General features: G+C 50.6%; 1 protein-coding gene across 1 annotated transcript in view; it reads right to left on the bottom strand.

Moving 5' to 3' along the window:
• The window catches only part of heca (hdc homolog, cell cycle regulator), a 68425-nt gene extending 43358 nt beyond the window's left edge, over window positions 1–25067 (bottom strand). The window contains exon 1 of the mRNA XM_055065746.1: window positions 22501–25067. Coding sequence (XP_054921721.1) covers window positions 22501–23907 — 1407 coding nt within the window. The 5' untranslated portion in view covers window positions 23908–25067. The remainder of the gene's footprint in view (window positions 1–22500) is intronic.
• Window positions 25068–27501: the final 2434 nt, after the last annotated feature.

Raw genomic sequence — 27501 nt, 5'->3', positions numbered from 1 at the left:
TTGCCATATCTTGATGATGTAGCAATTTTTTCGGACAGCTGGTAACAACACGTATCGCACCTCAGACAGGTGTTCTCACGGTTGAGGGAAGCCGGCTTAATGATGAAAGCGGAAAAGTGTAGATTTGGTTGTTCGTAGGTTACTTATGTGGGCCATGTTGTCGGCGCCAGGGCGCGAGACGGCCGGCCGAACTAAAAATAGCTACGATTGGAGAATTTTCTCAGCCGCGCACGAAAACAGACCTTCGTTCATTTTGGGGGCTTGTGGGGTACTATCAACGGTACATTCCGAATTACTCGCAAATGGCAAGTCCATTAACGGACGCCCTCCGAAAGGGAGCACCGAGTAGCGTACACTGGGATAAGGACAAAGAGAACGCTTTCCAAAGTTTGAAAACGCTATTGGTTTCTCGTCCTGTGCTTCGCGCGCCAGACTACACAAAGGAATTCATAGTTCAATGCGACGCAAGCGACAGAGGTATGGGCGTGGTACTAAGTCAGGTCGGCGACGATAGCGAGGAGCATCCTATGCTCTATGCCAGCCGTAAACTAAATGTAAGAGAGGAAGCCTACAGCGCTTCAGAGAAGGAATGTGCTTGTTTAGTTTGGGCCGCACAGAAGTTGTCGTGTTACTTGTACGGAGCGAAGTTCATCTTCGAGACCGACCACTGTCCTCTGACGTGGCTCAATCAAATGTCACACAAAAATGGCCGCTTGCTCCGATGGAGTCTCACTCTCCAAGAGTACAACTTCTCCGTTAGATATAAGAAGGGAAAGTTTCAAAGCAATGCGGATGGTTTGAGCAGGCTAATTTGAATTCTGCGTTTAAGGGTCCCGCCCAAACTTTAGGGTTACTATTGTTAATTTTGTTAAGCCAAGAAGATCCCCTCTAATTTAGCAGGATTCCCTCCATGCTTGCTGAATTTGTCAGCTAAAAATTGCTTCGAAAATCGGCATAGCGAAATGCAGCATTTTTTGTTTCTGCACTTATTATGTTTTCTTTGAAGCCTAGCGGGTCTAAAGTGAGATCCAAGGTACGTCATCTCGGCGCAGAGCCGTGTTGTGGGGTTCGTTTTGCAGTTGCCTGTCCTTGTTGAATGTTTTGGGGCGGTGACATCTTTACACAAGTGGTCGTTGCGAAGCAATGCATCACCTCCTGGCCACCAGCCGTTCTCTTCCTGCTCAGCGGTTGTCAGCGCTGGACAGTCGAGATTTTCCGGGCCATGGAGGCGCTGTTAAAAACGGCCTGCTGAGGTGCAAGTTTTGCCAGCCAGGGGCGAGAGCGGCGTCGACTTTTCTTGGAAAACCACCGTCACCCTCTAGCCAAACGGCGTCATTAAGTCTACTGTGTCCGGACGACAATACGCCGCGTCCTCGACGTTCGTCGCGGGATTGCCGAGAGCAGTTCGACGAACCAGGCTTTGTGACTGAACATGCCACCGCCGACCCGGTCTGCCGTGAGCAAGGGAGGTCCCGAAGGAACGTCTTTGGAGGCCCCTTCCAACGCACCGTTCCTGACGTAAGCCCCGAGTTCTGCGAAGTCCGTCTGCCCTCGGTCCGTGAAACCGGTGCGGAAGCGTGTTCCGGACCGTGAAAACCGGTGCGGAAGCCCTCCCGCTCAAAGGTGGTTCGTCTACTGATCGAAAGTTGCCCTCACCTAGGGATCGAGGGAGGACCGAGTGTTTTAAAAAACCGCTGTTGTGCCGCTGCTCAGTGTACTTTCTGTCGCAGTCATGCTAGACTGATGAACTGCAACGTCCTTATGTAGATACTGTAAATAAACCCATATTTATCGTTCTCGATGAGAAGCAGTCCTTCCCTTCAACAAAGTCCTCAGCGTGGATAAGTTGGACGAAGACATGGGCCAGCTACCATCTAATTCATGCCCGACTCCAATCTTGACAACTGGTTACGAGCGGTGGTATTGACCTCCCAATCCTCACAACGTGTGAAGCAGTATCACTCTCCCAGTGATGACATTTAGACGCTCAGGGATGTCGCTTCTGCCACCGCGGGATTATGGTACACGCGTGTGGAATTTGATTGTTTGAACGAGGCGCGTAGGCGCCATCACTCGAGAAAAGAGGAGGAAGAACGAACTGGGCTCGCGCTAGCTGTCAATCTAACCGGTCAGCGCTGCAACCGCTGTTGTAAATATAACCTGTAAATAGTTGCTCGTCTTACTGACTCGTCCTTCCCGTAACAATATATTCATTTTTCCTTCTGCAGTTGAAGCCTGGAACCATTTGCCAGAAGAAACTGCGCATGTTGTCTTTATCGAACAATTTGAAACCAAAATACGTGCACTTCTGTATGAGTAGGCTTGCTTGCGATTGTTTAGCGTTGTGCTACAACGTTGTGCAGCGCAACTGTTTTGATCGTTCACCACCACGTCTTCATCTTTCGCAGCTCTTGGCCCTTGCTCTTCCCCCTTGCCTGTATTATCTGCCTTGCACTGTTTTCTTTCACCTATTCGCTCTGTTTGCATCTTATTTGTTTGCATTGTAATAATTACCGCATTTCATTGCTTTCTCCTCTGTTGGCCCAGAAGGTCTTGTTTTCTTTTGCTTGTGACCCACTCCTGTAAGAGCCTGTAAAGGCTTACAGTATTGCTAAACGAATAATAAATAAAATAAATAATAAATAAACATACAACAAGGAAGAAGCATCTGCTTGCAGCGGCAAAGCCAGGGAAACTATTGAGCATATTTTATTATAATGTGAAAATATCTGCCCACCGGTCGCTTTATTTATTTATTTATTTATTTATTTATTTATTTATTTATTCATACATACACACTTCAGCCTCAATCAGGCTATCGCAGGAGTGCGATGAACAAAAAACATACAACATTTATAAATAAGCTTGCGTGAATTCTTTCAGTGGTAGCGAACGGATGTTGCCCGGTAATGAATTCCAGACTTCAATTGTTGATGCAAAAAACTGTATTTAAAGTAATCAGTGCGGGCAAAAAAGGTTGAGATATTTAGAGCATGGTGACTCCTCGTACATGAGGGTTTTTGAAAAGTCAAATAGTTATTTAGAGAGGAGAGGCTAGGAGAATTCATTAACATGGGAAGATATTTTACCGTGTGAAACAGCGGCGACAGCCGAGAGTGGCCGCGCCGGACACTTGCAGGAAGCGCGGAAAAGGCCAGTGTTACATAAGCGTTATACTAGCCCCGAGGTCAGAGACGCCCGCCCGCTCTACCCACTGCAGTGCGCGCCTTCCCAGTATGTAGTTCGCTCACAGCGCCTCTATAGCCTAATTTTCGTTGTTTCGTGCTTCAGCTACGGACCGTCGCACCACTCTGCCAACACCTCGTAGGCCCACTCTAACTACATCCGCCCTGGCCGACAGCAACGACGACAGCCGAGAGTGGCCGCGCCGGCCACTTGAAGGAAGCGCGGAAAAGCCAGTGTTACATAAGCGTTATACTGGCTCTGGAGACACAGACGCCCGCCCCCGCTCAACCCACTTCAGCTCTCTCTCTCTTTCTCTAAACATATATATATATATATATATATATATAGCCTAAACATTAGAGAACCATATTAGCTACATACAGCTGTGCCTGAGTACAAAAAGAAGGAACTCGATATGTTTTATAACAAGCGTATTACAATGCAAGGAAAAAGTAGGAAAAATGGAACCAAACAGTGAGTATGATAGCAATGGTTAACAAAAGTTGAGCGAGTTGAGTGAGTGCCTGAATTTTTCGCGGTCATTTCCCGCGACTATGTTATCGGGGAGGCTGTTCCAGAGATGAATGGCACGTGGAATTGCAGACGAGTTAAAGGCTTGTTGTGCCATAGATGCGCGCGAAGCTAAGATGATTGTGCAATCCGTGCGACATGTGCGACGGCGTTTCTAGGTGCAGGGGGAGCCTTTGTTGGTGTGGTGGGCGTGAAACGCTACAGGATGGTACTTTGCGATTCCTCGATATAAGAATGTTGTCTCAGGGACACCAGGTGTGCTGGGAATATGAACCGAGGGCGAACAAGCCGCTACTGCCATTTTCATCGGGCCACTCTAAGTTAGTTAAGAGGGGCATCGCAAAGTCAACCCTAATGAATGCGCTTCGCCGCTCATGTCCTCACACGTGTTCGTCCAGTTTCATGGCGCAAGAGGATCGCCTGAAAGGTTTTCCGCAGCACATCATCACAGCTGTGGCCGAAGGTCTCCTGAAGACCGTAAAACGCGGGCGACAGGATGAGCAGTTTACTGCACCGGAAATTGCGCGAGGGAAGCAGAAAGGCGCAATAATGCCGTACATCCACGATATCTCACACAGACTGAAGAAGACTGGCAATAAGGCAAATGCAAGCGTCATCTTTTCAGCGCCAATCAACATGTCCAACTTGTGCAAGGCCAGCTACTGCGGTTCTGACAAGCCCAGTTGCCGGACAAATCACAATGAAGGCTATGTTCTTTGTAAGAACAATATCGTGTATGAACTACCCCTGTCGTGTGGGAAAAAATACATCGGGCTAACTGGAAGGTGCGTAAATGATAGGTTGCGTGAACACGCAAATAATGTGCCAACTGGAGGAGTGGGGCGTCTGACTTTTCACTGCAGAAAGCATGGGTGCAGCCCAATTATAATCAGTGCACTGTGATAGGAAGAAGCCCAACGCAAAAAAAACACTTGAGATTATTGAAGCGGCGAAGATCGCTAGTTTGGGCAACGCTTGTGTTAGCGCGCCTTCAATCGATCTTTCAAAAAGAGAATGCGATTTTTTTAAACGTGACCCAGAGGGTGGCTTGATATAGACAGCATTTTAATCTTCTAGCTAAAAAAAAATTTGTTGGCTATGCATGGTCGCCTTTTTCATCTTCGATATCATCTTAACTTTCCATTACGCATGTCTCGTTGCTGTCTTATTTGTTCTAAACCAGTACATATGCGCATGCGTGCGCTGCTGTCTCTGTTCCCTATATATATGTGTGTACCGCTTCGTAGAACAAAAAACAATAGGACTGATCCGTTTGAAAACTTGCCCGCATGTAATGATTTGGAGCACTTCTTGTTGGGAATTTACAAAAAAGGTGGAGTACGCTGAAGCTTCGCCTTTAAGAATGGAACGCGGTAGCATTCCAAGCTCCGGCCACTGCTTCTCACGCTTCCCGGTAACTGCAGCTTATGTAACCGTAATATTTACCGGGAAGCACTGGCATCGAACGCCATGCTTGGAGTATGAGTGACAGCCTCTGCAAGCGACCATATCGCCGACATCAGTAAGCCAGTTCTTTTTTTCTTTCTTTTTTTTTTACTTTTCGCGGGCAGAATTGTTTTCTCGTAGAGTCAAATTACAGTCTGATGCTATCATGTCCGTAGGTTGTGTGCAAGTCGTGTTTTACGAGTTGTCTACGTATTTTAGCTTGAGAAATTCAATTACTTCAGCAACCTCCTCGCGCCACATCGAGGGTTCGAAGTACACTCTGCCGAAGCGACGCCGAATTTCCTGCGACACGGGGCCCGCAACGCTGCCGCGTTGAAAGCAGTACTTCACTTCATGTTACTTCACCACAACATTTACGATGTCATCCTCCCCCCTTCCCTCAAATGCCTCTATATTTGATCTGTTGAATTTACACTTCTTCCATGGCAACGGGATAAATTCTTTGTTCGCAAAACACATTCATAAAGGTCCGGATCGCTTGCATGCGTAATCTATTGCAAATGTCACAATTAGACTCTTTGACATTTACCTACATATTGCCCATAATGCGCCCTTTATTTTCACCAAATATAAACAAAATTTCTTGTTTAGTTCATCGAGGACATTGCTGAAACCAAGTCGGAACATGTTATGACGCCCGGAAATAGGGAAAGAAAGACGACGGCTCAGTAATTGTTAGCAACACTTCTAACCGGACCAGGAAGGTAAAACTTTTGTCGCGCAAAGCAGTTATCATGTCCCCCCTCCCCTTTCCAAAAAATATGAACCTGTTGTATACCGTGTATAGGTATGTCGAGACACTGAGAAGCATAGCTGATAGTGGCCATATCACACACTCTAGCACTTAAATAATATTTTTTTTTTTTTTTTACAAAAGCTGTGTTTGATCCAACCGCATTTAACTTCGCACAGAGAGTTTCCATAGCGTACCACCAATTTTCGCTATGTTTGTTCTTGGCGGCTTTCATAGTCACGGCAGTGGGTTCAATTCTTCCCCGCTCGTTCGACACGCTCAAACACTCTAGAGTGTTTGCATGCGTTATTTATTCCGAAAGCCCCAATTACCCATCTATTTTGAATTTCACCTACACATCAGTAATTAACTTGTCCTTACCATCACCAAACATAACGAAGCTGCCTCCTTTAGTTCAGTGATCACTTCAGGCGAAAGAAATATATCATGCCTGAAAATAAAATAGATGAGGGTTCAATAATTATTCGTAACACTTTTTTTAATAAGCCAGAAACGTTAAACCTACGGGAAACATTGCACTTAAAATGCTGCCTATTCCTTCAAAGTATAAAATATCTGAAACGCAGAGTTCTCTGGGGACATTGGGAAACCTGCATAGCAGCAGCGTGATACTTTGGAACGCTTGCTTGCAATTTTTTTTTAACGCTGTATTTGATCAACTCGCATTTACCATCACACATAAACTCGACAAGTCTGGAACACAAGTCCCTTGTGTTCGCAAAATGTGACCTCAGTTGCAGCTGCACCTATGCCGGCGCATCCGTCTCGCACCGCTCGCAGAACCGGCCCATAGCGCTGTGCATCACTCGCGCGCGTATTCTGGACGGAAAGACGCGCATTACACCCGGCCGTTTGAAACATTGCCTGCACCCAGATATCGCGGCCCTCGTTTTCCGGAACAAGACGCCTAGTTAAGCTCACCGGAGGAACAAACTTTGTCTCCTAATATGCACGAAAATACGTGAAAGAACGAGGGTTTAGCAATTATCTGCGACACTTGCATTTAAAGCAGGAAAGTGAAAGTTTCCCAACGTATTGCGCTTAAAAATTTCCCTATTTCAGGAAATTTTACGCCCGTATCTCGCGCTGTTGTTTTAGGAGTCTGGGAAACACATAGATTAGCGGTAGTATGACGCCCTATTACGCTTCAATGGGTAACTCTGTACAAACATGGTAACGAACCCACACCGAATAAACATATATCGCTCGTCACTCGGGACATTGTCTCGTGCTTGGAATAAATATAAACCCCGTGTCTCGCATATCGTACCGACTATACCGGGGGAAAGCAACTAAATGCCGTGTACAAAGCATGAAAATTGAGAGAAATCGACTGTTCAGTAACTGTTTTCAGAGCACAAAAGCAGCTAACACAGCGCAAAGTTTCGGTGCACGTCACCAAAAAGTAGCCCTCTTTTTTTAAAAAGAAATATCTTGTGTTTTTGTCGATGCCGTGAAACAAGTAATAGTGCAGCTCTTATTTAGAAACAGCCTGAATATGCAATCGTCAAAGTCAGAATCGTTTAGAAGAAATTCAAGTCAGTGTTCTATTGATATTGAGGGCCTCTACACGTTCGACCAGTCATCTTTAGGAGCACTTACTACGATAAGTAGTGATTACACAATGAAATTCGACAGTTATACCTCTAAGAGATTTGATTAGATTTTTGACGGTGATAAGATACTGTAACTGCAACGCTATGTAGGCTATCTCTGGATACAAAGTAAATAGTTCCAGCACTTTATAAGCCCACTATTTCATGCCGTAAGGCACACCAGTCGCTGGGCGCGTCTGATTATAATACTTTATCCTGACTTGCCCCTCGCCCGCAGGTGAAATGTAGCGAGCCGATTCGAATACGGCGGTCCCTAAAAACTGACCACGGTGCAAGTTGCGCCAGCTAGCCCGTTTGTTTCGGGCGGACCCATCGCCAGGCTTTCTCGGCAACGGCGAATGCCTCGCGTCGTCCGCTACGGGACCGGACCCCAAGCAGGGCACGCGCAGCATTGCTTATGTGGTCACTTTATTCAGAAATAAGTTTTGGCTTCAGCTGCGGTTTTGCTGGACTTTCCAGCGTGCAGCTAAAAGCTTTTAAAAGTGGGAGGGAGGCCCCCTACTTTTGAAGGGGGGTCCCCCTTGGCCCCCCGGTAGATACGCCTCTGGCCGCAGCACTCCAATGCATAGATAATCATCGACGTACCTGAAATCTTTTGCAACCTCCGATCCTTTCAGACCAATGCACATTGCCTCGTGCCTCTGTTAAGCGACCTATTTCTCGCTCAAAACGATAGGATTATGTGCACTAGTCTGAAAGAATCAGCGGTTGAAAAAGTTTTTAGGTGTGTCGATGATTATCTGGCATTTTTACAATGTGAAAATGAATGCTTGGCTTCTGCCACGTCTGCTGTGCGTGCAGTTTTTAGCGAGTGCCTCCAACCTCTTATTTTGTCATGTGAGGAGCTTGCTATTAGTTCCATCACGTTTTTAGATCTTGTGCTTGTTTTTTTCAAACAGGCATGTGTGTTGGTTCTATGAGCCCCGAGGGAAGCAAGCCATTCCACGATTTTCATCAGCCCATTCTAAACTAGTTAAGCAGAGCATCATTAACCTTTGTTTTAAAAACGCTCTTCTCAAGTCCTGCCATCACCTGGTACACAGAAGCTTCGAAAACTAAGTTTCGCGCCTAAGTGCAGCTGGCTACCCCGTGCAAATGCTGAAAGCAGTGGCTGGCCCCAGCATGTTAAGAAAACGCGATGATCACCCGCATTCCGCTGCCCAACAGATCAGAGGCGGAAAAGTGGCGGTCATGCCGCACATGCACCACGCAAGCCATAATCAGAAAAAAAAAAAATGGGAATCCTGTTGGCGTTGACATCGTCTTTTTCAGCCCCTTTGAAATTGCCTGGTTTGTGCGCGACAGTTAACAATACTACTAAGAGACGCATAACTGCAATAAAAAAAACACCGAGAAGCGCTTATTTCTTGCATGGAAGGAGTGGTGTACCGTATTCCATTAGACTGCGAGAATAAATACATTGGTCCGACGGGAAGGTGCCTCAGCGATCGCATGCGTGTTGACAAAGACTAGTCGTCTAGCCGCGCACTCCTCGCGTTGGGGCTGTCAGCCCTTGTTTGGCAAATCAAAAACGACGACCCCGACTAAGTCACTAGGGAGATCATCGAGGCATTCGAAATTATCAGAAATGATAACTCTGTAAGTTGTCCATCTGTGTCGCTGTCAACAATCATTTTCCTATCACGGTAGCGGCCTGTGGTGAATGACTGTGCCGGCAAGAAATCTATGTTGAGATATTGGCTTGTTGTACGATGGTATGTATATATGTGGTAACCACGTGCAATAAAAATTCAGTTGTTAGTAGCACCGAGTCTTCGTTATGGTGGCTAGGAAGGGGAGGTGTGATGACCGCGGCGCCCTTCCCATAGAGAGGGGTGATACCATTGTGCGTGACTGCCGCTAGGGCAATACAGAGCGCTGCCGCCCGGGGCGCCGTCAGCATTTCCGCGGAGACGGCGGAGAGAAGGCAACGAGTACGGCTAGACAGCGCTTGGGCGCCGGATTTTCACGGTTTGTTTTGCTGCAGATTGTTGCCTGTGCTGCTTATTTATGACTGCTGTGGGCTGACGAAGATGCCTTCAACTTCAAAGAAAAAAACTCAGAGATGTTGCTTCGTGCCAGGGTGCGATTCCGGTTACAAATCTTGTTTAAAAAGAGTGTTCCTTTTCCGTGCGCCTACTTGCCAAGACTGTTTTTGAAGTGGGCGCGTGCCATTCCAAGGGCCGACAAACCGCTGCAGGAAAATTCAGCTGCTTGCGCAAATCACTTTGACGCAAGGTAACTAGTTCTAGCATGTCAACGTATGTACAGCCGGCCAAATCATTAGCTAGCTCATCTAAATGCTGTTTCTTTTTCTCCTTTCCAGCGCGCTACGACGGAGCGAACTTGCGATACAGTCGACGGTAACTCATGCTCACAAAGCTCGTGAAGGTAGTATAGTCATTTGTTAAGTGCTGGCGCACAGCAAGTTACCTTACTGCTTTTAAAACACGTGGTACAAACACAAACAATGCTCTACAGCTGAAGTACGAGTAAGAGGCACTCCTGGAAAATGAGAAGCAGGATGATGTATTCCCCATGGAGGCTGCTGAAGTGGCAGTGGACCATGCGGACTATTGAAAAACGAAGCGATGCTCGCTTGGTGTACTACATTGCAGGTCACATGGCCAGGAAGCGTGTTCTCTCAACTAGCTGTGCAGTATGCAGGGTGTTAGAATCGCACCGCTGGCACGAGTTGTTGCAAACTCAGCGCTGACACCCGTTGTTGCAATCGGGTCGCAAGCCCCAAGGGTAGCGTTGGCCTGGCGGCCTGGGGCACTGGAAGCATCCGAAGGTCTCGGCAAAGCATGAGTCGACTGGTAACAGAACAACTGGTTTATTCTAACATCGCAAAAGAGCGGGCGGTCAGGTCGACCGAAGTGAGAGACGGGAGAGCACGCAACTCGACAGAAGAAATCGGAGCCTCTCTCCCGGCGTCCGGGGGCAGCTGCTTTTATAGTCTCGGAGTCGAGGGCAAGAGGGAACGCCTCGATAGAGGCGCACGTGACGGGGCACGGACACGCTGAGAGACATGTTGAGACGAGTGTAGTGACGCATCCGCCAGTGGGGCGCCGATCAGACCTCCTCGCTTCACACTTGGGGAGCTCCTCTCCCCGGCTGCCGCGCTTTGACAAGCGTGGGCACACACACACACACGCACACACGAAGACACGTGGCACTGAAACACGCCTGGACGCGCTTGGCGGGGAGACTGCGGGAGCTCCGAACGGGCCAAAATGTCCGCCGCTTTTAACGAAGCTCCGGCGTCCGTTGCATCCGCGCCGGCTATACCGCGCGTTGTAGGCGAAACGTAACAGACCGCCCCGCCGGGGGAAGGAGATCCCGATGGTCAGGGGACTGCATCCGCTGTCCGGAGGGATGTCGCTTGATGATGTTCATAACCGAAGTCGGTCGTCCTTCGGCGTTTCTTGAGCGCAGCGCACAGAGAAGGCCTCGTTCTCTCGTTCAGGTTCACACAGGACACTGCAAAGTGACTTCGGGAGAGTTGACATTTTTGTTGTCGTTCCCGGCAAGCGTTAGAACTACGCCGAAAGTCAACCGCTCAGTCAGCAAGCACGGCACAACCCTCACTAAGCCCTGCCAGGCTCTTTCCCCTTTTATACTACTGCCTAGTTCCTTACAGTAGTTTAGCAGCACTCAGAACGCGTCCACAAATCGGAAAATTGCACTAGAAAGCACATCATCACTTTGAAACACTACACAAAAGCAATATGTTAAAAATCCTGCCTCAGGAAGAAAAACATCAGTAACAAACAATTTTGAGGCTGATTCCCACGTTAGGGGCTTCGACTTAAGCCATCGGCGTTACCGTTGAGACTCCCCTTTTTGTAACGCACCTCAAAGGAATATTGTTGCAAAGCGAGGCTCCAGCGCAGGAGGCGGCCATTTTTGGGAGAGATGGTCTGCAGCCATTGGAGAGGGCAGTGATCCGTCTCAATGATAAACCTCGAGCCGGCTAGGTAGCATGACAATTTCTGAACGGCCCACACGATACACGCACACTCCTTCTCGGTGGCGCTGTACGCCTGCTCACGACTGGTCAGCTTACGACTAGCATACAGGACGGGGTGTTCTACTTCTCCATTTTCCCGTTGGCACAGTACAACGCCCATGCCTCGCTCACTAGCATCACACTGAACAACGAACCCTTTTGTGTAGTCGGGCGATCGTAGCACAGGCTGGCTTGTTAGGGCGCTCTTTAGGGCGCTAAAAGCTCTTTCCTTCGTCTCGTCCCAGACGACTGTTTGCGGCTCTGTCTTTCTTAGAGCATCCGTCAGGGGAGCCGCGATATCAGAGTACCTGGGGATGTACCTCTGATAGTAGCCGGCGACACCTAAGAACGACCGAATATCGGTCTTCGTGCGCGGTTGCGGGAAGTCTCGCACAGCGGCCACCTTTATTTCAGAGGGGCGGCGACGACCCCGACCAATCACGTGACCGAGGTAGACAACCTCGGCCTGTGCTAACTGGCACTTGGGAGCCTTGACTGTCAAGCCCGCATCGCGCAGGCGGGTTAGCACTGCCCGCAAGTGGGCCATATGCTCAGGCCAGGATGCGGAGAATATCGCTACGTCGTCTAGATACGGTAAAGCGAATTCTTGCTGTCCCCGCAACACTTTATCCATGAGGCTTGAAAAGCAGTATGGCGCGTTCTTCAAACCAAAGCTCAACACTTTAGGACGGAATGTTCCCATTGGTGAAATGAACGCCGCATACCTACTAGCCTCTTCTGTAAGTGGAACCTGCCAATAACCCCTGACAAGATCTAGGGTGGAAATAAACTGAGCGCTACTCACTCTCTCAAGGCGCTCCTCGATGTTAGGGATCGGATAAATTTGATCCTTAGTGATGGAATTAAGCCTGCGGTAGTCGACGCAAGGACGAGGTTCCTTGCCCGGTACCTCAACTAATATCAAAGGGGAGGTATAATCACTCTCACCCGCCTCAATAACACCGAGCTGTAGCATTTTCTTTACCTCAGCCTCCATAATATCGCTCTGGCGGGGTGACACCCGGTACGCCTTGGATCGTACTGGCTCTGGGGAGGTAAGTTCTATGTCATGAGTAAGGACAGAAGTCCTACCAGGCCTCTCAGAGAACAGACCTTGAAACTCTTGTAAGAGCTGGTGTAGTTCGGTTTTCTGCTCAGGCGACAGCGATGCTTTACTGATTAAGTCACTAATGACTTGATCGGTGTCTTTCCTGTTCGTTACTGAGCCTAGTCCCGGAAGCTCGACCGGTAGCTCTTCGGGAGCGTTTACCATCATACATACTACTGCTTCCCGTTGCTTATAGGGTTTGAGCAGATTACAGTGGTAAACTTGCTGTGCTTTCCGTTTTCCTGGCAGACTGACCACGTAGTTAACGTCCGACAGTTTTTGAACAATCCGTGCTGGGCCCTCCCACTGCACGTCGAGTTTGTTCTTTAGCGATGTGCGCAATATCATGACCTCATCGCCCACCTCAAAACGACGGGCCCTGGCTGTCCGATCATAATAAACCTTGGCCCTCTGCTGGGCCTTTGCCATTGCTTCACCTGACAACTCCTGTGCCCTTCTTAAGCGTTCGAGGAGCTTAAGCACGTACTCCACCACGACTGGGTCGTCGCCCCTGCCTTCCCACGATTCTCGAAGCATGCGAAGCGGAGATCGCAGCGAGCGACCGTACACCAGCTCAGCTGGCGAAAACCCCGTAGCCGCATGCGGCGCGGTCCTCAATGCAAACATCACCCCAGGCAGACACAGCTCCCAGTCAGTTTGATGTTCAAAACACAATGCTCTCAACACGCGCTTCATGACGGAGTGGAGCTTCTCAACGGAATTCGACTGGGGGTGGTGCACTGAGCTGTGTAATAGCCTTACCCCGCACCTTTCGAGAAAGGCTGTCGTCAAAGCGCTAGTAAACACTGTGCCCTGATCTGACTGGATTTCTGCAGGAAAACCAACTCGCGCAAATATGGACAGTAGTGCATTGACTATCTCAACTGAGCTGAGTTCCTTAAGCGGTACTGCTTCAGGGAACTTTGTCGCTGGGCAGATCACAGTCAAAATGTGTCTGTACCCCGTGGTTGTTACCGGCAGAGGTCCCACTGTATCAATAACGAGCCGTCTAAAAGGCTCCGTAATGATAGGTACCAACTTCAACGGCGCCCTTGATTTGTCCCTTGGTTTGCCCACCCGCTGACAGGTGTCACATGTCTTCACAAAGTGGTCTGCGTCCCGAAAACACCCTGGCCAATAGTACTCCTGCAAGAGACGGTAGTAATGTTTCGTTCGTTCTCTGTCCTCGCTTCACCGTTGCAACTTGAAGCTTCTCGGACGATGATCGGCAGTTGTTGATCAAACGCAGGCAGGGAGCGATGAGGTCAGATGTACAAGAAATATTTATAGTTGAACTTTTCTATATACATGGCAGGTAAAACAAATACATTACAAACATGAACAATTGAGAAACAAAGTCTCACTCATCGACTGTCTCAATGACTGTTAGAGCCCAGACTCGTTTTAACGTACATAGTACGGAGGCTCACTGATCTATCAGCAATCCTGATTTCAGCCAAGTCTGAGGGACAGCATGTTGTCCCGATTTTTATAGCCCAAATATACAAAGAAAAAAAGGCGGTAGGGCCGTTGGCCCGTCCCACAGGTTCAGTTGCCAATCAGAGTCAACCGTTTGTTAAGCCACAACCCAGAGGGATGGGCTTACTCTTAAACATAAACATATTGGAAAACAAAGCTCTTTTCCTTTTTCCCCAAAACTCCGTTGCCCTCTCGTTTCTACGTAGTTAGTGACGGGCTCAGCAAAACACGCCAGGCCCGAACAAGTTATCGCTAGACCGCCTCAAATCCCAACGGCGTCTAGGCCGCAAATGTCTCGGAAGCAGGGGCATCGACACCACGTAGTGCCGCTGTACTCAAAGTTTGGCCGTGTGGGAGACGGATGGCCCTCCTTGTCCTTCAAACTTATTGTCTACAAGACAAAGTTCTCCGAGTGCGTGTTTACAAGACGCCGCCGTCCGAATGCACTCTTCACGTGTACACCGCACCCCTACCGCGTGCACTGTAAGCTGACCTTCGACACCCCACAGGCAGTCGCACCCAACAACACGGCTGGCGATTGCGTTCCGGACGCGTAGAAGAATAGATTCCTTCTCCGTATATGCGGCACGGGGTCAAGTTTGTTAAGCCCTTCTTAACCTCGCCGGCGCCTCCAATTAGTCAGGCACTCGGGCGGCAGACCCACGATACCGCGTACAGCGGTCCCTTTCCAGGCAGGACTGTGCAGACTCGTGCGACCGTCGGCAGACTGCCAACCCCTTGCGCACAATACCGACTTCCCGGAATCGGCACTCGCCCGCCTGGCCTCTGCCGCGACGCGTCACCGAAAACCGCGCGGTCCGTGACCCCACATAATACAGAAACGGTTGCCCCGCTGACATGGGGGGGGGGGGAGTGAACCCCCTCTCTATACACACCGCACGTGGCCCGATTCGTGACACTTAAGCACACGAACAATCAGAGCGACCTTACAACGGTCCTTAGTTTTCTTAACTCCTAGGTGTCCGGACCACGAACCCCCATGCGACAAGCGCAACAGATCCTGACGATAGCATTGAGGCACGATCAGCTGATCGAACTCCACTCCCCTGCGGTCTAGATACTTCCGGTACAGGACCCCACCTCTTTCCACAAAGCGAGCATTTTTCTTGGCGATACCTTCCTTGACAATGCAGCGGATGTTTTCTAGGCTGCCATCCTTCTTTTGCTCGGCTATCAAAGCCGACCGGCTGACTTTTAGCAACCTGTTAAGTCCGTCTGACGTAGGCGCGATGAGCAAATCTGGAGACAGCTCTTCTAACTTTCCCGTGTCGGGATTTTCCTCTCCAGTATCTGGTGCCTTTAACGCTACAGGCTCAATTTTATCCCGTTCGGGCGTGCTCTGAATACCAGCTTGCTGCGCCTCTGACCTTTTCTCATCGTTCAACAACGTTGGCCCCGCAACTACCGCCTTTGCAGCGAGCTCCCGAACCTTCGATCTGGTTAAGGCCTGAACGCTAGCCTCACCAAACAAAAGCCCCTTCTCGCGCAGGAGGTGATCGGACCTGTTCGAAAATAGGTACGGGTACTGGGGGGGCAGCATAGATGACACTGCCGCCTCCGTCTCAAGCGCTCCGAAAGGTCCTTCAATCAGCACTTTTGCTACGGGCAGACACACGCTGTGAGCTTCCACGGCTTGCTTGATCCATGCGCACTCGCCCGTGAACATATCGGGTTCTACGTAAGAAGGGTGAACTACATCCATTGTAGCTGCGGAATCGCGAAGCACTCGGCACTCTTTCCCGTTCACGAGGAGGTCTCGCATGTAAGGCTCGAGAAGCTTCATGTTCTCGTCAGTGCTGCATAAAGACAAAAACACGACTTTTGTTTTTGTTTCTGGACACTGCGCCGAAAAGTGACCCGGCTTCTGGCACGTATAACAAACGCGCGCTTGCCTCGTCTCGAACCGCTTTCTGCGTTCGGCTTCGGCTGCCGCCGTCTCCTTAGGTTCGGTCGGACACTGCGTCGAAAAGTGACCCGGCTTCTGGCACGTATAACACACGCGCACTTGCCTCGTCTCGAACCGCTTTCTCATGGGCGTGAACTTCGGCCTCTCAAACTTGGAGCCAAATTCACCCTTTTGACCGTCCTTAGCTCCGCGAGCCCGACGCGTCACAAACTCCTCGGCTAGCTCAGCGGCTCGAGCCACCGTACTAACGTCTGGCCTATCCAAGACCCAGTACCCCACGTTCTCAGGTAACCGACTATAAAACTGTTCCAGCCCGAAACACTGCAGAACTTTCTCGTGGTCACCAAACGCTTTCTCTTCTTTGAGCCACTCCTGCATGTTTGACATTAGCCTGTAGGCAAACTCTGTATATGACTCACTTTTGCCTTTCTCATTTTCCCGAAACTTCCGACGGAACGCCTCCGCTGACAGCCTGTACTTTTTTAGCAGACTCGATTTCACTTGGTCGAAATCCTCTGCCTCCTCTCTCTTCAAGCGAGCGACTACGTCAGCCGCCTCGCCGGGTAACAAAGTGAGCAAGCGCTGTGGCCACGTTTCCCGAGAGAACCCCTGCTTCTCGCACGTTCGCTCAAAGTTAACCAGGAACAAACCAATGTCCTCTCCAAGCTTAAACGGCCGCATCAGGTCAGTCATTTTGAACAATACTCGTTCTCCTGCACCGTGTGCCTGACTTCCATTACGAGCGCGTTCCATCTCTACCTCGAGACGCTTCATTTCCAAAGCGTGTTGACGGTCGCGCTCTTTTTCTTGTTGCTCTCGCTCTATCTGTTCTTTACGTTCACGCTCTTCTTTTTCTTTCTGTTCTTTAAGTTCACGCTCCTGTCGTTTTGCCCGCTCCTCAATGGTCTCAAGGCATTCCGACAGCTCGTCATCCTCAGCTTCTAACTCAAGAATAGCCCTTAGCAGTTCTGGTTTTCTGAGTTTGTCTGAGACATCCAGACCCAACTCTCTTGCAAGCTCCAGCAATTTCGGTTTGCGCAACGACTTCAAATCCATGGCTGCTCTGAATGCTGCTTTCTCTACTGCCTACTATTGTCTTGCCGCAAACTAACCCGGCAGCAACGACAACCACAATTACCAGCTCTGTTTCTGACACTAACAAAAGCCTGGCAAAACTCAGAAGAAGAAAGTCCCGCACTCACCAAACCTCGCAGCCAAGAATTCAGCGCAGTCGTTCCGCTGCAGGCAACCAGTCATCACACAGGGCTCGTTGCACTGCTCCCGGATGGTCGTTGTGCTGCTCAGCATACAGTCAACCGCATCTCTTCGCTGCTGGCCTCCGTTGTCGCGATCTCACCGCTGGCAACCAGCTGTTAGAATCGCACCGCTGGCACGAGTTGTTGCAAACTCAGCGCTGACACCCGTTGTTGCAATCGGGTCGCAAGCCCCAAGGGTAGCGTTGGCCTGGCGGCCTGGGGCACTGGAAGCATCCGAAGGTCTCGGCAAAGCATGAGTCGACTGGTAACAGAACAACTGGTTTATTCTAACATCGCAAAAGAGCGGGCGGTCAGGTCGACCGAAGTGAGAGACGGGAGAGCACGCAACTCGACAGAAGAAATCGGAGCCTCTCTCCCGGCGTCCGGGGGCAGCTGCTTTTATAGTCTCGGAGTCGAGGGCAAGAGGGAACGCCTCGATAGAGGCGCACGTGACGGGGCACGGACACGCTGAGAGACATGTTGAGACGAGTGTAGTGACGCATCCGCCAGTGGGGCGCCGATCAGACCTCCTCGCTTCACACTTGGGGAGCTCCTCTCCCCGGCTGCCGCGCTTTGACAAGCGTGGGCACACACACACACACGCACACACGAAGACACGTGGCACTGAAACACGCCTGGACGCGCTTGGCGGGGAGACTGCGGGAGCTCCGAACGGGCCAAAATGTCCGCCGCTTTTAACGAAGCTCCGGCGTCCGTTGCATCCGCGCCGGCTATACCGCGCGTTGTAGGCGAAACGTAACAAGGGATGCCTGCCTTGTGCCGAGAGACTGTGTCCCAAAAGAACTCCCAGCTGATGCCTCCAAAGAGTGGGACTTGGGTGGGCTTCTCTACCCGTCGGAGTCACTGCATCGTCTGATTCAAGCTCTTGCAATCAGGCTAACGTATGAATTTAGCAGAACGCGTCTGCATTCTAAAGCTGCTTTCAGCATGCTCGAGAAAGTGAGCACAAATGTGCCACAAATTGGTTGTGGGGAACATTGCCTGGAACTTACAAAATCAGTGGTCAGGTTTTCCTGCCTTACCAGAATCCAGTTTCTTTTGAAGAGCCTCAACCAGGAAATGAATGAGAAAAAAGGCAAAAGAACAAAGCCTTGCGTGATGTGAAACAAGCAGCAGAATTGGTGAAGTACAATCTGCTTTATGCAATAAAGCTTGCTTGTCCGTAAACATGTTGCTTTTGTTTATCTAGTTTTTGAATTGCAGTGAGAATGAAATGGCTCCAGGACATTGCACTACAAGGTATGTCATGATTTAATGCTGATTTGGCAAGTGTAAACCAACTTAAACGCTTTCGTACGTAATAACGCCCACAACTAAAAGAAAATACTTGTGGCAAGAATAAACATCCCGGGTGAGCCTAGCAGTTATCGCATTGACCTCGGAGAAAAAAAAAAACGATTGCACATAACTCGTGCAAAGAGCATTATACGATAGATAAGCTCCCCGCTGATTTAGTGGCTTTATTATGGAATTTCAAAAATGCCTGCTCGCTTTCTGCCAGCAGGAAACTCGGCTGTGTTACCCCGTAGTCGAAAACAGCATGATAACCGTAGCGCAATACAATCTTTGCGATGTCTAAAGGAGTGCAGTATCAGCTAAAATTTCTAAAAATCAGTCAAATGCGTTTCTACTACAGCATTCTCTCTGCACACGCAGAGGGTAGCCGCGTGCGCTGACGGCGCCCCTGACGGCAGCGCCGCCCTGCGGTATTCACGCGAACGGGGGCCAGTTTTTCATGGCCGGTCATCACACCTCCTCTTCTAGACACCATATCTTCGTTTCCTTCTCTTGCCCTCGTGTTTTTTGCGCTTTGCCTCAAGCTATATATGGAGTACCAACTGGTCCACCAGTCTGTTCCCTTGAATGCACACAGCTTGCACGTTTCGCATGTGCTGGACTGGTGGAGCCCAGTCCACATTCCATGCGCGGCTTCGCATTGTTCGCCGATCACGTAACGCCATTTGCGCGCTCAACGTGGAAGAGCTGCTTCGACCAGAGGATGCACAGCTGCATCGACTGTGGCGAAAAACGTTTCGAGTGAATGCAATAAACAAAGCATTGCAAAACCGCGCAGTGCACATGAGCATGGAACGCTGTTGTCGGGGCGCTCCGAATCAATTACGACCACTCGGGGTCTTTCAACGTGCGCACATGGGCCTGTATTTCGTCCCCGAAACGGGACCAGGCATCGAGCCCGTGCCGAGCCATGCACGCGTGTTGCACTGCGTCCAACGTAGGCTTTTCGATGGAGCCAGCATCGAAAATAAAGCCCCACACAGTGGCTGGGGCCCGTCAAGTGAAACGGCCGCGATATCCTAAACGCTTACTTGACAAACGCCTGCCATAAACCAATTGCACGCGTAACGCTTGCGCGCCCACTAAACATAACTATTTACGAGCCTGATCGAGCAATATGCAGCCACTGAAGGCGGCAACGTGGTTCGCTTAGGCCCATGCGCGACAGCACAGCCTGCCGATAAAACAAATACAAACCAACAATCCGCACAGAACGGGACTGCACAAGTGACAAATTTCTCATGGCATTCACTCACTTCCTGCGCTGTACGAATTCGCGCAACCGCTAGCCAAAAAATCATTTGAAACGCACATGCGGCCTAATAGGTATATTTCCACTCCATTGTAATTACTCTGCCGACACAAAACAGACTATTCGAGGATGACGTTTGGTTTAGTGAAATGGCCAATGCCCACAGAGAATGCCAACGCGTTACAAAGCCACTGGGGAAACGTGCGCCTCGTCGACAACCCCAATTGTGCCACATGTTACGCTTGGGCATCAGCGCCCAGGGCCGCTATTTTGTAGCGATGCCTTATTCTATGCTATTCTTATCATCCACCACACACGGCCGCCTGATCGCGTTGATAATATGGGCAGACCGTCGCTCTGACCAGTGGCCAAGCGCGAAAAGCTTGAAAAGGCATCGCTACAAAATACCGGCCCAGAACGTCGTCATCCTGCCGCGCACTGCCGGCGCAGACGAGGCCGCCGAACCCGAGCGCCCTCGACACAGTGGCCCTGAAAAGCGCCAGACACGCTATTGATTCGCTGTCCTTGGCAGTGAAATGCTCGGGGAAACGCGTTCCCTGCCCTGGGGACTTTCGGGCCGCCGCTCTGCTGCGCGACTGCCCCCGCTCCTCGAGCTCCCGACGCATTCCGGTTGTAGCCCGTGTGTGTTTATTGGCACGCATCGTCAGACGTTGTAGGTTGATGAAGTTATGTCGACAAAGGCCCAACAGCAAAAGGCAAGGAATAAGTAGCCGTGCGATGTGGCGTCACACATGGGCAAAGTGTCCCCAAACTGAAATGACGTCGGTGCAACGGCCAACATCGTGTGTGACAAATCTGGAAGCATGGAAACTGGTGTAGCGCACTGGTGGGAGACAGTGAAAAGACAACCGTTCCAAACATGAGGGCATGGTTTTATTGGGCAAATAATTTATGCTCCCATGACTGGCCCCTCGCGAAGAAAAAATAAAGTAAAATCTTATTTTGCTCGATAGCTGCCGGATTGCCTTTTTATATCAAAAACACACAGTTGCTAGCTCGCAGAGGCGCCAGGAGGCAAAATGTGTTTGCGTCGACTCTGCGGCCTCATGGCAGCGTTTGAACATTCTCCCCGACAGGTAGAACGAGTCCAGCAGCGATTAAGTCCAATCCACTACAGATCGTTTTGCAAAGACATTCCACTCATGAATACACACTTCCGTTGGCGCAGTCTTCGTATCTTCGCGTGAATAAAAAAAAAAAACGCAGATGTTTGGCATTTAGAAAGGAGTGCATAAGGTTCTTCTCACACTTTACAAACAGGGCGGGAAATGAGACGTGTGGATTCACTTTGGAAAAACACGAGCAACAATGACAATAGATGTATACACTGACAGATAGCGGGATACAAATTTAACAACAGCACACGCATGACAACTCGCATGCCCGTTAAGAACAAACAAAAAGTTTACGGTTTACCTTTCCTTCACTCGGAAGAGTACGTACGAAGTATAAGTCTTCACAGCGCAAGGGAGCGACTGACCAGAAGGAACAATGCATCTTCGCAAGCCGGCTGCATACAGCGTTTGCTGCTGCCTTTCTTATAACACAATCAGAGGTAAGAACTGCACACATTTGCACACGATATATCACGAGCCATGCCAGCAGCACCATGAACACTTAGCATCAAGTAGCGTCGTTCCGCTTTTGGATTCACACGGGGAAAAAAATATACTGTTTTATTGCATAATTACTCTCGTGTGAACCACAGTTGCCACTATATGCCCGTAAAGTGGAAAAGTTGTACAAACCCGCAGTCTGAGCACAATCCATGCAACACAAGTGGCCAGAGGAATGATCGCACTGTCACGAGGTCTTCTCGGAACGGCGCTCTGCGCGTTTCCTGATATAACGACGCTTACTGGTTGCAACACTACACCACGGCATACCGCCCATTCGACAGCAGCTAAATATTCAAATCAGTGCTACAGACAATACCCTCAGTCAGCTTGGCTGAATCGTGAGGGCGGCACGCTCAGCGGAAGCGCGACGGCTGCAGACACAGCAGTAGCCGAAGCACGGAAACCGTGATTCACACAGATACCGCGGCCAGCGAGAAATCATCGAGCTGCTGAAAGTAGGGTACCGACACCCTTCTCACGGCTCTGCGAAGACCAACACTTCGCAGGCTTGCTCACAATCTGCCCGCGGTGGGCTACTCTGACATTTGTGCGTTAGACGGGGCAATGTGAGCAGCCGTGATCAATAGTTACACGTCCAGTGACAATGAGATGGTCAACTGACGCGCTTTGCATTCGAAAAGCTATGTACACACGACACTGAGCACCGCGGCAACAAACACTCAGAGATGGCGTTATGCTGTGATGAATATCTTTTGTACTTGTCCAAAACCGGGCACATCGCTTTCCGTTGAAACGACACAACACAGAACAAACAGTAGTCAGGCGAATGATTGTATGGCTGGCCCTTGGCGAGTACACACAACAGCACCGGGATTCGCTAACGGGGGAAAAAAAGGGGGGGAGGAGGGGGAGAACAGCAAACCAACCAAGTACATAAACTTTGAAAACAAAACAGAAGCGGCGACTTCGAAAAAAAAAAAAAGCCACTTCATACCCTGGCGTAAGTGCCGAGCGACTTGACGAAGTGGTAGTCCCTGGCGCCGCAGTGCGCACAGCAGATGCTGTGGCTGTAGTCGCTGAAGTACGGCAGCGACCGGTCGGCGCTGATGACGGGCTCTCGGCAGCTGACGCAGCGCCGCCGCTCGTCGCAGCACGGCGTGGCGGCGAATATGTCGTACGCGTACATGGTGCCCAGTATGAGGTGGCGGCCGCTCCAGCGCGCGCCGCAGCCGCGACAAGCGAGCCGCACCTGCCAGCCTTCCAGGCAGGTCATGCAGACGGCGTTCAGGTACTGGGGCCGCTCGTCGACGCGCACCAGCACCGAGCCCGGGTTGTGCTGGCGCGGCGAGAGGAACAGCGTTCCGTCAACCAGCGGGTAGCGGTCGAACACGCTCATCGCCGTCTGGCACACGATGCACGGGATGCGCGACATCTTGTTGGCGCTCAGCGTGGTCAGAATGAAGCAACGGATGTCGTCGCCTTCGTCTTCCATCTTAATGTGGTACGCGTTGATCTTGTGCCGCGGCAGCGTGTTGAAGGACGAGTAGTCTTGGCGACGCGAGAACAGGCCAGAGCCCTCGCGGTCGGCTAGGCCGCGCTTGGCGTGCGTCGGCGACGGCGGGAACTCGGACGACGAGCTCGGCGGGCTGCCCCCGGAGCCGGTGCTCGACATGCTCGAGCTGCGTAGCCGCGTCACGGGCAGGCCTCCGCTGCTCGGCGGCTTGGCGCCGTTCAGGGCCAGCGTGGGCTTGTCATTTCCCTTTCTGCGTCGCTGCTTCTTCTTCCGGTCGGCCACCGGAGGAATCCAGTCGAGGTCCTTGCGCAGGTGCCCCTTGCCGCAGCGGCAGCCACACGCCTTGTACGCCAAGTCGTAGCCTTTCTTGGTCCACAGATTCTGCAGGCGCTGCTTCTCGCTCCACGAGCGCGCGCGTCCCGTCGAGCGCAGGAAGGACAGCACCGAGCTCTCCCACTCCTCGAAGCAGGTGCGGTGCATGAACGGACTCTGCGGGCACTGCTCGTTGTTGCAGATCACCCTGACGGCGTCGCTCAGGTCGTCCACGCGAATCGGCTCGCCCAGCAGGTGACAGCCCGTCGGCACGCAGCACACCTCCATTGCTGCTGGGTGGTGGTACTGCGCCGCCGCGTGCTCGTCCGCGGGCCGGACTCGATTCTCGCGGTGCTGCGGCATGCTCCCTCCGCACATCCGCGATGCCGACAGCGCTCGCATCCAACCGGCCTCGACGGCTGTTGCTCGCTGACTAGACGAACGTACACTAAGGCCGCACCGACCAAATGGCTCACGAGCGAGTCGCGCCTGCAAACAAACGCCACTGCCGCCAGCGGGAAACTTTCCAAGCGGTGTGGCCAGCGTGCAGGGGCGGGGCCGTGACTGGCAGCTCATTGTCGTCGCCCATTGGTGAAACCGTGCGAGGCGCGATTTTCGCCCTCTCCCATCGTGTCGGCCCGCCGCCGCGATGGAGGGCGACGCGCGGAAACGCGGGGTTTATGCGCCGAGGCTCTCGTTCCGGATGCCGTGCCTTGACGGGTCCCAGTGAGAGCCCCCAGCATCACGATACCATGGAGAAATATATTTCAATGACGATACTGTCACCAGTGTCCTCAATGCGTGCTGCTTTGCACTCTATTTAGTAGCTTGCGCGTCATCTCCGGCGACTTCCGACGTCAGTCTACGTTTCGAACACCCTTGGTGACAGAGGGATGACAAAGAGCCGTCAGCCGACGGGATAACGTTAATTGCGGTGGTGTTGGTATTTGTAGTATGCAACACGAGAAGCCGAGGAAACGTAAGTACATAACGACGCGTACGAATACACATCGCGACTAGCTCTACATCACGGCCGAAGGAAGGGGAGGAAAAAATGAAATGGGATGCTGAAAAGTATAGTTGCACTATTACAGCAGCTACTACTATTAGCAGCAGCACTATTACAGCGGACAGATAGTACTTCGCTTCCGCCGGTGTTAGCACGAGGTGTCGGACGATTTGTGGTCGCCAAACGATATCGCCGCTCGGCCTTGAACAAACCGGGGCGCTGTAAACATTTCGAGGCGCGGCTACTGCCGCTGCTTCGGGTTCGAGATAAGGTCGGTTGCGCAACGTCTCCGTTGCGCGCCCAGAAAAACACCACTCTTGGAAAGTGTGATTGTGTGCGTAAAAAAGAACTATAAATAACGCGCGTCCATGCTACGCCGGTAACACGTAGGGAAATTCTCAAACCTGAGCTCACTCGCGGCGACCGTGAAAACAGTTGCGGTAGATGAAGTAGCGCAAACTCCACGCGATGCTTGCGCTGCGCGTACTATCTGTGTCTGTGATCGTTGCTTCGTCGGGCCGACAGTAAAACGCCTAACGAGGAATGTCATAGCTAAAATCACCAAGGGACATAAATCCACGATGCCGAAGCGCGACTACTTGAGTGCGCCCAGCAAGCCGCACGCGGGCGTCGGCAGCCCACCGCCACATTTCAACTGTCGCGCTTCCAGCACTGCATTGGGGACAAAATGTGTACAAACACGTCGCATAATTTCAAAACGTGCAAGCGAGCTTCTGACACCCAACAGGCGACGAGTCGCGAGCGGGCCGCACCAAGGCATGCCAAGGCAGAGGATGGATGGATGGATGTTATGAGCGTCCCCTTTGGAACGGGACGGTGGGTTGCGCCACCAAGCCCTTGCTACTATGCAGTCTAATATCCTACCTAGGTTAACCAATGAAAAAAGAAAAAGAAACACTATGAACTACCACCTCCAAACTTTCTGATCCCCTATTGCGAACTGTGCCCTTGTACGTCTCCGTATTTTGTCGTTTCCCTACTTTTCTTCCACCAATCCTCCAATCGCCTCTTACTAATGTCTATTGCGGACCTGTTTGCTTTACCACTGCTCCCGCTGAACCCAAGGGTTTCAAGGAGGCCAGTGGTGCCTAAATCGACCTTCTAATAAATCGACATTCTAATAAAATATGCTCCGTCGTTTCCCTAGCTTTACCGCAGCAAACACATGCTTCTTCTTCCTTCTTATATCTAGCTTTATAGGTGCGTGTTCTAAGGCATCCCGATCTCGCTTCGAAAAGTAATGAGCTTCCCTTTGAGTTATCATAAATGGTTATTTCCAGATTTCGCTTTTTCCTCTTTTAGAGCCAGCGAACTCGTCGCGCCATCTGGTGTGAGTCTAACGTAGTAGGCATAAAAGGCGCCAAATACAATAGTGCCAATTTCGTGTCCGCGCTTTATGGGATGCAGATTCGCGCCGGCTGCCAACATGTCATCCCTGTTACGGAGCCTTTCCTAGAAAAAGAAAGAATAGCAGACTTCTGCGACCTTATAGAATTACAACCCAATGTTCAGCGAAGCTGTTTTCTATTGGTCGAGCAGTTGCAATAACAATTTCAGTTGCCCATAGTTAAATTACATTAAAACGTCGTCCATATGTGGCTGATCTGTCTGAAACCTTGTCCGCATGCAACACTTCCGAGCACTTGTTTGGAAGTACACATAATGTCCCTCCCTTCTACCCCTTTCTTTATCCACACTTCTCCCAGGGCAGCGGATTTTATTCAGCATTCTTCGTGAACCACACTTACGACGCTTCGGGGCGCTTGCGTGCGTAACTTATTGCAAAGGCCGCTCTTAATCCACTCACTGTGAACCACACATCACCCATAATCTGACCCAGGCACGTACCCAGGATTTTCTTTTTCGGGGGAGGCCCGACCCAAGGTAACATTTCTATGCAAATAAGGGGGAGGGGGGTACCTTTACTAGTACAAATGTGAATAACGCCCGCCATTCGCCATAAGGACGCTTAAAGCCGCAAAAGAAAAATGAAATAAGGTGTATCTCACAGGTACGTCCTTGCGATACACCTATCATTTACTTGGCAAACAAGGAACCACATCAAATGGTCTCGCGCAGGAAGAACACTTCCAAGAACAAGTAAACAAGCAAAAGTGTAAAATAAAGATTTCTGTATTGGCATACAATATTAAAAAGAGCAGCAGTTGGCAACCAAGGCACAGGGACCACGTGGGTTGTGTTTCTCCGCCAGTCAATCACAGAAGCAAACAAAATCGCCTTCATGCGCCCTTTCCAACATGGCGTCGTACTTGATACCGGAGCCTCCGGAGCGTCTGCTGTTCTTGAAGAGTCTTTTCATCGACGGAAACAAAGAGCTGTGCAACAGACATGGACAAAGTGCATGGAGTCTGAGCATTTCACTCTTCAAAAGTCTACCTCCCATGGTTGCTTAGTGGCTGTGGTGTTGGGCTGCTATATAGCATGAGGTCGCGGGATTCAATCCCGGCCACGGCGGCCACATTTTCGATGATGGCGAAATGCGAAAACACCCGTGTACTTAGATTTTGGGACACGTTGAAGAACCCCAGGTGGTTGATATTTCCGGAGTGCCCCCACTACGGCGTGTCTCATAATCAGATCGTGGTTTTGGCACGTCAAACCCCATAATTTAATTAATTTTAACACGTTATGCGCGCGTGTGCGGAAGTGCAGCATACTCCTCATTCTTATAGGCTTTGCGCCAAGCTGCCTTGTTGAACTACTTGAAATTTTCAAAGAAAATTGCGACAGAAATTTCGTAGGGCGACAAAAACACGAGCTACAGACGTGATAGCTTCGGATCGTAATTTGAGCATGCGAAAAAATATAATTTTGTTACGAGGAAACTCGTCAGGCTTAGCTTCAATTGGAGGATAAATATTCACGTGCATGTCAAAAGAAAGGATCCATGCGGGATATCCGAGACTGACGTCTACCAGATGCCTTATTTGTATGCGAAATGGTGCATGGACATTGCGACATGATTCGGGTGTCCTATGGACGAAGTGTTTTCTCTGTCATTAAACTGCTTGCCAAAGCATGGGATCACACGGCGAAGGCGGGAGATGGAAATTCAAGACGATGAGCAAAACGAGAACAAGGTAAAAGCGGGAGCCAACATTTCGACAAGCGGACCTTGT

This window comes from Dermacentor andersoni, chromosome 6, assembly GCF_023375885.2.
Source record: "Dermacentor andersoni chromosome 6, qqDerAnde1_hic_scaffold, whole genome shotgun sequence".
NCBI lineage: Eukaryota > Metazoa > Arthropoda > Arachnida > Ixodida > Ixodidae > Dermacentor > Dermacentor andersoni.
The sequence above is the reverse complement of the archived record's forward strand: the minus strand, read 5'-3'. Positions and strand labels throughout refer to the sequence as shown.